Genomic DNA, 12705 nt, shown 5'->3' on the forward strand with positions numbered 1-12705 from the left:
GTTCTAGCTCCACAACAAATTTACATTTGGGGGTTGCCTGGATTTTGACAAAAACTCCAGTTAATCCTGAAAAACTAGTGGAACTGAGGACAGTTACCAGAGTGCGCATAAAAATACAATTGCTGAGAGAAACCATAAGGTGAGTTGAACAGATAGTGCAAAGCAACTTTATCCATTAATTTAGCAACAATTTACTTTCAAAAAGGAACTGTCATGTATTCAAGGTCTGTTATTCAAAGGTAAAAATGTCATAGTTCTGCTGCAAGTGGAAAAAAATGCTTCAGAATATCCATGTGGCATTTAAGAATATCTGAGTATAATCAATGGGCAAGAGAAGTAAAAAATGACTTAATATAACAATACAAACAGAACAAATGGTGCAAGAGTGTTCGCTGTGCAACATGAGCAGAAATTAGAATCAAAAAGAGGAAGCAGTTCTTTAAGAAATTCCAACATCACCTTGGTAATATGGGAGCTGGCTTGATTCAGCAATTGTTCTCATTTTTCTGTTGTTTACTGATAATTATTCAAAGTATTTGAAAGTTACTAAAATTTCTTCTTAAATTAGTCTTTGATCGAAAGTGGTCTGGAAAATAGTGTATGTAGTCCAGCAGTCATTGCTGAATACATTGTCCAACAGTCATTGTTGAATACATGGTTCAAAAAGTCAACAAGCTACTCCCTACAGCCAAATTCCAACTGTGTTATCCCAGTAAAAGACAGCAGGACTTACTCAGCCACATATCCGGGTGTTTCTTGGCTAGTGAAGTGAACCAAAACACCAACAACAAAAATGAATTTAACATCTATGTATGTGTAATGGTTTTCTAGCATACTTTGTTTTAGACATGATAAGTGTGTTGTACTTTGGGATCATGCCACTAGGGAACCCCTGTAGCCCCCCAGCTACCTTAGTTTAGTTTGAATCCCACAGACACAACTTACTGCTGTGCTTATATTGCATGTGTGCCATTAGCTTAATTAACTCTGCTTTTGGTAACTATCTTTCTCACACTCCTCTACACTTCTCTCTTCAGTTCTCTATTCTGTTTCCTATATTTTTGGCCCCCGCTTGACTGCATAGCAGTAGTACAGCACCCACACCACCTACACATTTCTCTGCCTCTTCTTTCTCCAGTTTTAACTAAGTTTCAGTTTAATTTTTCTCCTTACTTGTGTGCTTGTTTGACAGAATCCCATTAAGTAGTGCATCTACTTCTGTATCTTACAAACCAACTGCTTGTACATATCTTTACTCTATTGGAGATTGTTTTTCTTTTGTGCAGTCACATCCTGTTGGTAGAAGTTGGGTGTAACCTGCTCTGGGCTCACTCCGCTCCCCTACCATACTCCCTTTCCCTTCCACACCTGACATTATCAGATTTATATTCTATCCTCATTAACTACACTCCTCCCACTTCACATCACCCCTCCAATTAGGCTGCTACACCTAACCATACCCCACACCCACCCTCTCCTTCAACTACATATTAATCAGTCTCAGTCTTGCTGATAAAAGTCCCCTCTCCTTATACCCCACTCATGGCTCACTTTTACCTTGACATACCATTTCTTATTCTGCTTATGCAACTCTCCTCTTACCACACTAAACTACACTTCTCATATACCTCTCCTACACTTTCCTACTCCTTCAATAACCATAACGCAACCTACTCTTTCTACATCTCACCATCACTCTCCACCACCACCCATGTTCATCTATACAAGGTGAAAACCCTCTCTCCCATTCACACCAATGAAAAATTAAAACTATTCTTCTACAACCTAAACCCTCATCACCCACATCAACCCACATCATTCAACATGACTCTCCTCCTAGCAGGTGACATTCACCGCAACCTTGGCCCCCCTCTCCTTCACTCAACCCCAGCAAGCACCCTTCCTCACCCCTACCTCCCCCAAAGGCACCCCTGCCTACTGCACACTGCTCCACTCACAAAACCCTTGACCTATTCTCAATTAACATACAAAGCCTTCTCAATAAAACCACTGACATACACTCCTGACTATCCCAATAGTACTCTCCTCATATTTTAACTTTAACTGAAACTTGGCTAAAAACCACACATAGCTAATAACAAAATCTTACTCCCAGGATACAACACAGTTCGATTAGATAGAGAGACATGAAAAGGTGGAGATGTTGCAATCCTCTACTCTGATCTACTTAGTCTCACCCTCTGTAAACACCACTCCTAAGCTTTCACCCTGCTGATCTGATTGTACAAAATTGTCATCTTAACTCCCACAAAAAGTTCACTATAGCCTCAATCTACAACCCACCAGGAAATAATATTCTTACCCTGGAAAACATACTTTCATGGCAGACTAACAACACCTCCTATGAAACTATCATTCTGGAAGATGTCAAACTAGACTGGTCTAAACTCACTAACTGACTCCCCCAGTATGTGTATTAATCTTCCTGGTTTCAATCAATTCATCACATCCTGCACTCATATTAATAAAACTACTGTTACTAGTTCTGTCCCTGACTGGATACTTACTACTGACCCTAATCTCTAACACAACCCCCACACCCTGCTTGACTCCCATAGTGATCACCTACCCATTCATATCCAAAAACACTCTTTTCCAATACCTAGACCCCACATATACAGAGACTGCTATAAACTATCCTCTTTCGATGTTGATTTGTTTAACTCTAAACTCACATCTATTAACTGGTCCTTCCTTCACTATTCTCCCCTTAATAAAGCCGTGGAAATATTTAACCAGGTTTTCATTGACATCTTAGACTGACTTGCTCCCTTAAGAAAAATTAGGATAAAATCCACCAATCCCCTTGGTTATCAAAAGAAACATGATCCCTCATGCATAAAAGGGATAGTATATGGAAAGTCTGGCAAAAAAAAATACCCAAGCCTACTAAAAAGCTACAAGGAATTCAGAAACCTTGCTAAAAACGCATTTATCAAGATAAGAAAAACATTTTTAACACAGCATAATCCAATCACTTTTCCAACCCCAAAAAATTCTGGTCCACCATCAACAATATCCTACACCCCGGCAACCCTGAACCCCTAACCCTTTCCCTAATAACTCACCTCTAGAGAATGCCCAATGCTCAATAATCATTTCATAGACAACACCCGCAAACTAACTCATTCTGACCAAAACTCCAATCCCCCCAACTCCTCCCCCTATTCTACGTATAATAACAAAACCCCTTTCTCTCTTAAACCTGTTCCCACCTCCTACATAAAATCTCTTCTTCGTAAACTTAAACTTTGCTCCCCATCTGCTGATAAACTACCTCCCCACTTTCTCAAACTTGCTGCTGATTCCATTGCCTTTCCCATTTCTTTACTTATAAATAGATCAGTTCAAGAAAGCATCGTTCCTAACATCTGGAAATCCTTCTATACGATACCACTGCACAAAAGAGGTAACTCCATTGACCCCTCTAACTTTCGTCCAATAGTCATTCCATCACCTCTTTCCAATTCTAGAAAAATGTGTCCACTCTCAACTCCTTAAATACCTAATACAAGAAAATCACTTAACTCCTACTCAACATGGTTTCTGGCCGCAGCACAACACTGTGATAGCCTTCTTATCTTTTGCTCAGACAGTTGCTGAAGCCAGAGATAATAACCAACTTGTGTCCTGTCTCTTCCTAGACCTACCCAAAGCATTTGATACAGTGTCTTACTGTAAACTACTAACAAAACTAACTGAATTTAACCTCTCTCCTGCCACTTTGCAGTGGTTCTCCAGCTACCTTTGTAACAGACTACAATCTGTCTGGTGGCTCACTTCTTGTTCCCCTTCTTACCTGTAAAGGCAGGGGTCCCTCAGGGCTCTATTCTAGGCCCCCTTCTATTTAATATCTTTACCAACAATCGCCACTCTGACTCTATCCTAGGCCCCATTCTATTTAATATCTTTACCAACAATCTCCACTCCACCTGCAACTGCTCTGCTCTTATCCAATACGCAGATGACTCTACCTCATCACCTCCTCTAATAGCATGTCTAATCTCCTTTCTCTTACACAAAGCACATTTAGTTTAATCGAAAAATTGCTTAATGAAAACCAGCTTATCTTAAACCTTAAGATAACCAAACATTTTCTCTTCCTCCCCAAATCACTCTCAGAACATAAATCTTCCTTTTCATCTCTTCACTAGATTACACTACCATCAACGCAGACCCACATACAAAACTCCTCGGCGCCATAACAGATGACCAGCTTAAATTTGACCAGCATATTCACCAGTGTATCAAAAAGACACATCAAAAACTTAGATTACTGTATTGAAACAAAAAATACCTAACTCTGGATGCTACGCTATCTCTAGCTAGAGCATTCTTACTACCAGGCCTACTTTATCCCGCTCCTATCCTCACAAACCTACAGTCCACCTTAATCTCACAACTAGAACAAATGTATAATAAAATTGGCAGATTTGCAATAAACCAAGCTCATTGATCTCAACACTGCATTGCAGTAAAACAACTGCAGTTGCCAGAATTCCCCCACAAACTTCTTACAGCACAACTACAAATGACTCACTCCATCCTATACAAACCTACTGCCTGTCCCTACCTCTTTTCACTAGTTTCCTTCTACACCCCCACAAGATCCCTCAGAAGCTCTGACCAACAACTCCTTGACATACATGCACCAAATAAAAATATAGGTAAAGTTCTCTACAACTACGATGTGCCTCTAGCCTGGAACAAACTTCCTAACATTAGAAGCATCTCAAATACTACTCAGTTCAAAAAGCATCTAAAACTCTTCCTCTTAAGCACATGGCTCTGTCCTTGCCAGGAACCAACCTAACACTTCCTTTCGTTCAAACCTTACCACATGTCTTTCAACTCACTTCTCTCCCTCTATAACATCTTCAGAGCTATTTTCACTTTCAATCTCCCATTACAGGCAGATCTAGTATACTGGTATTATCTCATATCAGTATTTCCGCTTCATCTATGCATCAGTGTAAATTTTTGTATATATGTACATTTTTGATTTCTATGTATAATATTATATTTTCTGTGGTTAGAGTTCCAGCAACTCTTTCCTCCTCTGTTCTTATACTTTCCTAGACTCAGTTGTAAATACATACTTTATCACAGTCTAAGATGCCACTTTCTTTTTACTGTAATCTTTGTAACTGTACTGTGGTGCTCAAATCCTGATTTTTTTGTATATTCTTTGTTGTACTATATCAATCTAACTACTATGTATAACTTAGAATACATCATACCGTGTTACTCTGATTTTTAGGTATTGTGATTATCCTGGAGCTTTTCTGCTCGGGTCTCCACTGAAAATGGGCTTCTGGCTCACTTGGACCAACCTTGTAGAAATGTCAAATAAAGAAAGAAAGAAAGAAAGAAAGAAAGAAAGAAAGAAAGAAAGAAAAAAAGAAAGAAAGAAACTGTATGCTGTAGAAATGCAGTATGTCAAATTGGATGGACATTTATCATGTACAGTTATATGATGTAGGTCTATCATCTTCAGTTATTAATGAAAAGAAGACCGAGTTGTATGTTTGTAATGTAGTTCAGTTTGCTGGCACCAGAAGTCAGCGTACAAGTGCAAGAGATGTTAAAGACAGATGAAAAAGAAGCAGTATTATGATAAAAGCGCTAGAAATTTATCATGTCTTCAATAAAGGGAAAAGTAAGAGTAACATTAAATAAGAACTTCAGGCAGAAGTATCACATGTAAGCAGGTGTAGTGGGTCATCACTAAAGTCCAATGTGGTGGGAGATCACCAAAGTCTAAGATCTTCCCTTTGTCTAGGACAGGACATGTATCTTTACAAAAGAAATCAGAGACATTTACAGAAGATGGCCAAATCTGAGTTTTGTGACAGAGACTAGGATGCCTAGGAATTCAGATGCACTGATGTTTCCTATGGAAATGTGTTTACCTGACAACAAGGCTGAGACAGGAGAATTGACTCCAGCACTTTAAGTTATGCAGCTAAAGAACTCACATGATATAAATCAACAGCTGGTAATGACGATTCCTCATCGATCACCAAGGGCTACTATATCAATGAGATTCATAACTGCACATAATGGTTAATTGGCATTTATTCAAACATAGTTATTTATTTATACCATTTGGTAACTAGGTGGGTGAGCTGGTCTAATGACCCTTTTCATCCATGACCCAGGAACAGAAAAAAAAGTCACCATAGCGCTAAGCATAACAAAATTCACTACAAATATGAATAGTGAGGCTGAACAGTAACGAGACATTATTAACATCCTATTTAAAAGCTGTGGTTGCATCTTATACTGTGAAAGCTATTTACATGGGGGCAGTGCAGTATTTACATTATGTACGACTATATTTGTTACATCAGGCAGTTATTTACATTATTCAAGAGGTTTTTCATTTTGCCACCTTGCAGTTATTGTGGTTATAATGGTGTTCTTTATGTTAGGCATTGTCCAGTGACTTAACCAGCATATTACAGAACTAACTGGGAATCAGATGTATTAAGTGTATAACATTATATCACAATCTGTAGGTTACGCTGTTTGCTGCTATAATAAAAGAAAGAAGTAATACACATTTAAGAAGTAAAGATATATGAGTATTTGAGTTATGCGACCAATGTATTCCGAGCAGCTGCAAGTAACACCATGCCTGTCTCATTTCTCATTATTACTAAGGCCTTATGGTTACTGCGTTGTTTAACTAATTTTGTCTTTTCCAGAAGATGAGTCTGGAAGTTCTGATTGTGGTAACCTGCCTGAACTGTGTATCCCCTATTATCCTAAAATTGCTTTCCTGATACAGCTATCGGAATTCAACACAATATCCCAACTGATTCCTCAGGAGTACTCTGTTTAATGGGAAGAGTATATCAACATGCACACAGAATTCATAAGCCTGGTAATGCATTCCCACTTTCTTATGGTCTTGTCTACTATGAGGTTTAGTCAGGGTATGATTATAACAGCTCAGTAGATTCCTTCTTCTTCCTCTGCCGGTTTTTACAGTACTTCTTGTAACACATGCTTTCCTTACATACCTCATCATCTTGTCTGCGTTTTACACTCTACACTTTTTTATATCTAACGTCTGTTGCCAACACCTATCAGCTTTCCATACAAAATGTACTGTCCAAAGTTAAAGACTGACTCTCGCATTAACTACTGTTGCTTCACCTGGAATGTCATCTACACACAGACTGACCTTATTCTCTAACACTAATGTGATGTCTGACACAGATATGTCAAACACAATCAGTTATCCCCGATTCTTCCTCATAATTTTTTTTTCTGCTTCATAAAAAGTTTTCAACTGAAAATTACAATCACTAAGTAACACAGGCTTTTCTATTTAAGGACTGTCTAATTTATTTTATTTTATAAAATACACTGAGGTCCATCAACATATCATGCAAATAATGACACAGTTTAAGTACTTGTCTTTGTACAGAGTCACTGATCCTGATTCTCGAGTCAAGACTTTGAGATCTATAAGTGCCTCTGCTAGATATTGTCATACTCTGCTCCTAACCCAAACCTTTTAATGCCTCCCTGTAATGGGCAGGTATTTGAATCCTAATCCCACAATCTCTCTCTATATATTTTTTTACAGCCTGTCATAATGTACAGTGTCAGTCACCTTGCTAAAGTCCAGATATGCCATATCAACATGGTTCGCCTTTCGCACTGATGATATCCCACAGTTAGAGTTGAGTCAGTTTAGATTACAAGGAACTAAGAATCAGTGAATTGTTACTTTGTTAAAAAAATCAGGAACTTCATTAGCCTACCTCATAGGATTCTCTCTATAAAGTATTCAAAGAGGAATGTATGTCTGAACTATCGTGTATTACTATGTTCATTCTGAGACTCTCTACTACAGGTGATAGGCAGTGTCATCTTTTAGTACCACTCTCATGAACAGTCTACAGTTTGGCAGCAATTTAGTTAGTAAAACAGATAGGTTTCTGTGCATGACGGATAGCTGGTGTGGACCCTGCTGTTAGATCTGCTCTGCCCCCTTGACTTCTTGTTCTTTTGCCTGCTTTTCCTCCTCCTTCTTCTATGTTAATGGTTTCATAGCTCAGTGTATTACACTTAGGGACACAAATGGTGTGATACTACTTCTCTCCGGAGCAGCTCTTTTGAGTGTGCACCTTTAACCCCTAGTGGGCGTGGCTTAAGCCTTTAAAAACTAAGTTATCACCTTAGAGTTCTAGAAAACTCTCATTGAAAGAGGTCAAATATCAATAGAGTTGTGTTTGCCATCACATATGGCTCAAGACAAAATATCCTGGTACCTTGTAAGTAACATGGTTATGGAATTATTAATGCAAATATGAACAATCCATATTTGACGCCTAGAGAAACAGTAGGGGTTAACTGCAGAAGACGCCTGGAGGAGCACTCGGCTGTAATGAGAACAAGGTTCCTTATCATTGTAAGTAGTTAAACCAAACATTGTACAGAATAATGAAGTGTTCCCGAACAAACAATCATTCCCTTCTACCTATTGTATATTATTTAGGGTCTTTGTATCAGGTGTAACGCAGAACACCACTCATGCATGGGATGCTATTCTATTGCAGGACATACACACAAACACATGCAAACTCATCCTTACATGCAGTTTAGAGGACCACCAGTTTACCTATCTACATGTGTTTAAGATGTAATTGGAAACCACATCGTCAGCAAAACCCATACAAAAACAGTATCCTCAATTTATATTCACGCATATAGAAATCTAGCAACTTTTTGGTTAAATACAATGCACTTTCTGAAGCTTATAATCTTCCAATATGTCCGTCAATTTCCTTTATGGCCACCTTGCTATGCATAGCATGCCAGTTGATTGGAGCATCCATTCTCAGGGAACATCATTCTCAAGTTCTCTCAGCATATTTGGATCCAGGGAAATCCAGACTGCTTGGCACTACAGGAATGACTCATTGTCATTTAAATTTGAAACAGTAAGTAACTTCTTTTTTTATGATAAGTTAAAAATATTCCCTTACCGATTTGTCTAAATATGTTGATGTTTCAGTGGGAACCATGTCATAGTATGGAGTCTGAAGAGGGAGTTTCTGGATTTCTTCTTCTTGTTTTACCTTGTCCAGATGTACAACCTATCAGAAAGAGGGAAAAAGTAGTGTAACTGTGCAGAAAGAAATCATTTGTACAAAACCCCAGTATAAGCTAGAACAGTCTTGAAGACACCAAACATATGTGGATGCATTAAGTATTAAGATGAAACTGTGTCAAGGAAAATTGCAGTGGAGATTTGCTTTACTCCATTCTGTTATCACTTGTTGACATAATCTCATTATGACGATTTCATTTATACCTAAGTATATACATACAAACATACATACATATTTTCATACAAATCAAGCATGGGTTTAATGCCCTTATAGTCTGCTGATATTATAAAAGTTGTCCCATAATGTGCACTTTTTATGGTTGCAATAGACAGAGGTTTTATGTATATTGCAATTACTTATACCTTTAGTTCAAAAAATGTTAAGAGTTTTATCATAGCTCAAAAAAAATTGGGACTCTTTAATTTTATAATACAACTGCAATTTCCCCCACTGAATTTTTGTTTTTCCTAAAATGCATCTCTGATTCTGGCTATTTCATACTAACTTAAAAGGCAAAACTTTAAGAACTGTCCAGTAACTCCACAGCATAGACACTGCATAGCGATTCTTTCTTTTGGTCGGTACCCTAATATGTGCACTGTGACTCGTGATCAGCAAAACTGAACTTGACCGCATGCAAGCGATGACAAATGCATTCTCAAGTGACCTTGATTAAGCAGGCCATTCTGCTGTGTGATCACCAAGTCTCTTTAAGTGCTACTGCTGCCTATTTCATATGTTCCAATGACATTTTTAACTGTTGTTAATGATCTGGCTTGCTTTTTCTTCTGCCATTACAACTGATGGTTTACAATGCATTGGACTACAACCATCACTTCCTAAACATTCCACAGCAATGCTGCCAAGAAAATCCAATAGAAGTCATTTATGCATTATTCCAAGGCTGTTAACAGTACGCTCTGCTTTTCAAGTTCATTCTGTGCCCAAATTAAAATACCATCCCACTTAAACAACTTCCAGAACTTACAGTATAGATGTAAAAGTTACCTGTACGTTTTTTTGATGTGTAGTCCTGTATTTTGCACAGTTGGTTGGCATTGCATTGCATTTGCAAGTACAAGTCCATATTTAAGTACTTAAATACTTAGCAGTGTACAGTTCAGTGAAACATATATCACATAAAAAAACACAGTAATAGAAGACAAACGCAAATGCCCAGGTAAGCAATACAGCAGATTATGTGCCACTAATTAAAACAGAGGTCAAAGAGATGCACTTGTAAACATTCTTACTACAGGGGGATATTTATAAGTTAGTAAGGTACATATTAGATTCTAAATGCGTGAGGCTTAGAAGACAAAGAATCAGACACCTGAAGAATCAAGTCATACCCTTGAAAACAACCAACAGCCCCAAGGTAGCAGAATGGAGGGTACAGAAAAGGAGGAATGGTGCCATTAAGTCTAAGAGGTATATGTGGAGATGTCCTGCAGGTCTAAATAGGCCAGAATTAGAACAGTGCATATGATGCAAAAATTAAGACAGTGCAGTACAAGTATGACTCTGTCATTGCACATGTGGGTGTGAATGACCGGAGACGTACCTCCCTGGACTACTTGAAAAGAGACATGGAGGAGCTCTCGAATTATGTAGCCCAGGCAGGCATGACCCTAGCCCTGAACAGCATCCTACCATCACCCAGAATGATACCACAGTACAAGCAGAAAAGTATTGATTTCAACAATTGGCTAAGATGCTGGTGTCATTCTAAGGGGATTCTGTATCTGTCTGCCTGGGATGACATGATTGACAGACCTCGATGGTTTGCCAGAGATGGCCTGCATCTGTCACCCCTGGGCTTCCGGATACTAACCAAGGCTCTTGCCAACCCTATAGTACCATTTTTAGGCACTGTTCCAAAGACCAAATTACCAGTGCAACAGCTACAAACAAATGTAATATGAAGGTCATGTTGCTAAACACTAGAAGTCTAAATCTCAAAATGCACTCACTCAAAGCACTCCTTAAAATGGAAAACATCAACATTTGTGCTGTAACAGAAACCTGGTTCAAGGCAGCAGAAAGCACCCCTGCACCACCAGGCTATAACTCATTCCACACCTTTCGGCCCCAGAACTTAGACCAAAGCTCCAAAGGAGGTGTTGTTTCGATATTCAAAAAGGATGTGCACACCTCTAGACTGGTAGCCCAACATAACACATCTGAGATACTTCAGGTGCAGCTAACATTGGGTAAGACACCAATTCAGGTTGTAGCCTGCTATAGGTCCCCAATCATGTCCCAAGACTCACACTCCATATTCCTAAGCACCCTGGGGAATATTAGGGTCCAACCTAACACTCTCATGCTGTACGACTTCAACTAACTGGGAAAACTATGGCTGTACCAATACACTTGCCCAACGTTTTCAGGAATTCATTAATTCCAATGCCCTGACCAGCTAGTTCTTACCCCAACTAGAGGTAGCAAGATCCTTGACCTGGTCATTACTCACATGGGCAACCATAGCTCTACACCAATAGTCAACTCCTCCCTGGTTAGATCCGACCACAAACTAATCACCTTGGAAATCCACATACCACCCCCCCTTGCAAAGGTAACCACCAAGGAAAAACTTCTTCAAAGCTAACTTTGGGCTCCTAAAACAGAGGTGGCTGACTTCACGGCATCCATGCAAATGGAGAATAGTTGCATGACTGCCTAATTATACACCAATTCACTGTACGAACACGTACACTAATGCATAGATCTTGCCATACCTAATAGAACCAAGACGCTGTCCTCCAAAAAAAGGAAGCCAATCTGGTGGTTCCCTGCCATAAACAAACTCTACAACAGAAGGAGAAAACTGATGCAAAATAAGGTAAAGTCCCAAGAGTGGAAAAACTCAAAGTTGAGATCCCTCAACAAATCCTCTAAAGCTAGCTATGAAAACAGAATTGCAGTAGATAGTAAAGACAACTACAAGGCCTTCTATAGTTATGTAAAGAACTTCCATGGTAATACCCAGATTTGCTCTGAGCTACTGCACAATGGTACCTCCTATACTGAACCAACAGATATTGCCATTAAAATGGCCAACAGATTCAGTACCAACTTTACCCCCCCCCCCAAGGACAAATCACAATGCCAGTATATTGCCAGGCATCCAGTATTACTGCTGCACAGGTTAAAAGAGCACTGTCCAAGGCCAAGAATACAGCTTCTATGGGATCTGACAATATTGTTGGCTGTGTTCTACATGAACTACAGATTGAACTGGCACCTCACCTGTGTACCCTATTCAATCACAGCCTCACCTCAGGCTTTGTCCCTACCAAATGGCGCACTGCTACAGTCATCCCTCTCCACAAAGGAGACGCGACTACAAAACCTTGGACCTATCCCCCAATTAGCCTGATGAGTCTGATATGCAAAGCTATGGAAAGCATCATCATGGACCTAATAAACAAGGATATAGGGAATCTCCAAACTCTGGATCCCACACAGTTTGGTTTTGTGAAGGGTAGATCATGCCTGCTCAACTTGGTCGACTTCTTTGAGTCAGTCACCAGAGCTGTGGATGAAGGCA

General features: G+C 39.2%; 1 protein-coding gene across 1 annotated transcript in view; it reads right to left on the reverse strand.

The window, feature by feature from the left end:
- LOC122808510 overlaps nucleotides 1–12705 on the reverse strand; it is an 873313-nt gene that overhangs the window by 468111 nt on the left and 392497 nt on the right. Inside the window, exon 4 of the mRNA XM_044079466.1 lies at nucleotides 9027–9137. Coding sequence (XP_043935401.1) covers nucleotides 9027–9137 — 111 coding nt within the window. The remainder of the gene's footprint in view (nucleotides 1–9026; nucleotides 9138–12705) is intronic.

The sequence above is a fragment of the Protopterus annectens genome, chromosome 8.part0 (assembly GCF_019279795.1).
Source record: "Protopterus annectens isolate FY-2018-M chromosome 8.part0, PAN1.0, whole genome shotgun sequence".
Taxonomy (NCBI): domain Eukaryota; kingdom Metazoa; phylum Chordata; order Ceratodontiformes; family Protopteridae; genus Protopterus; species Protopterus annectens.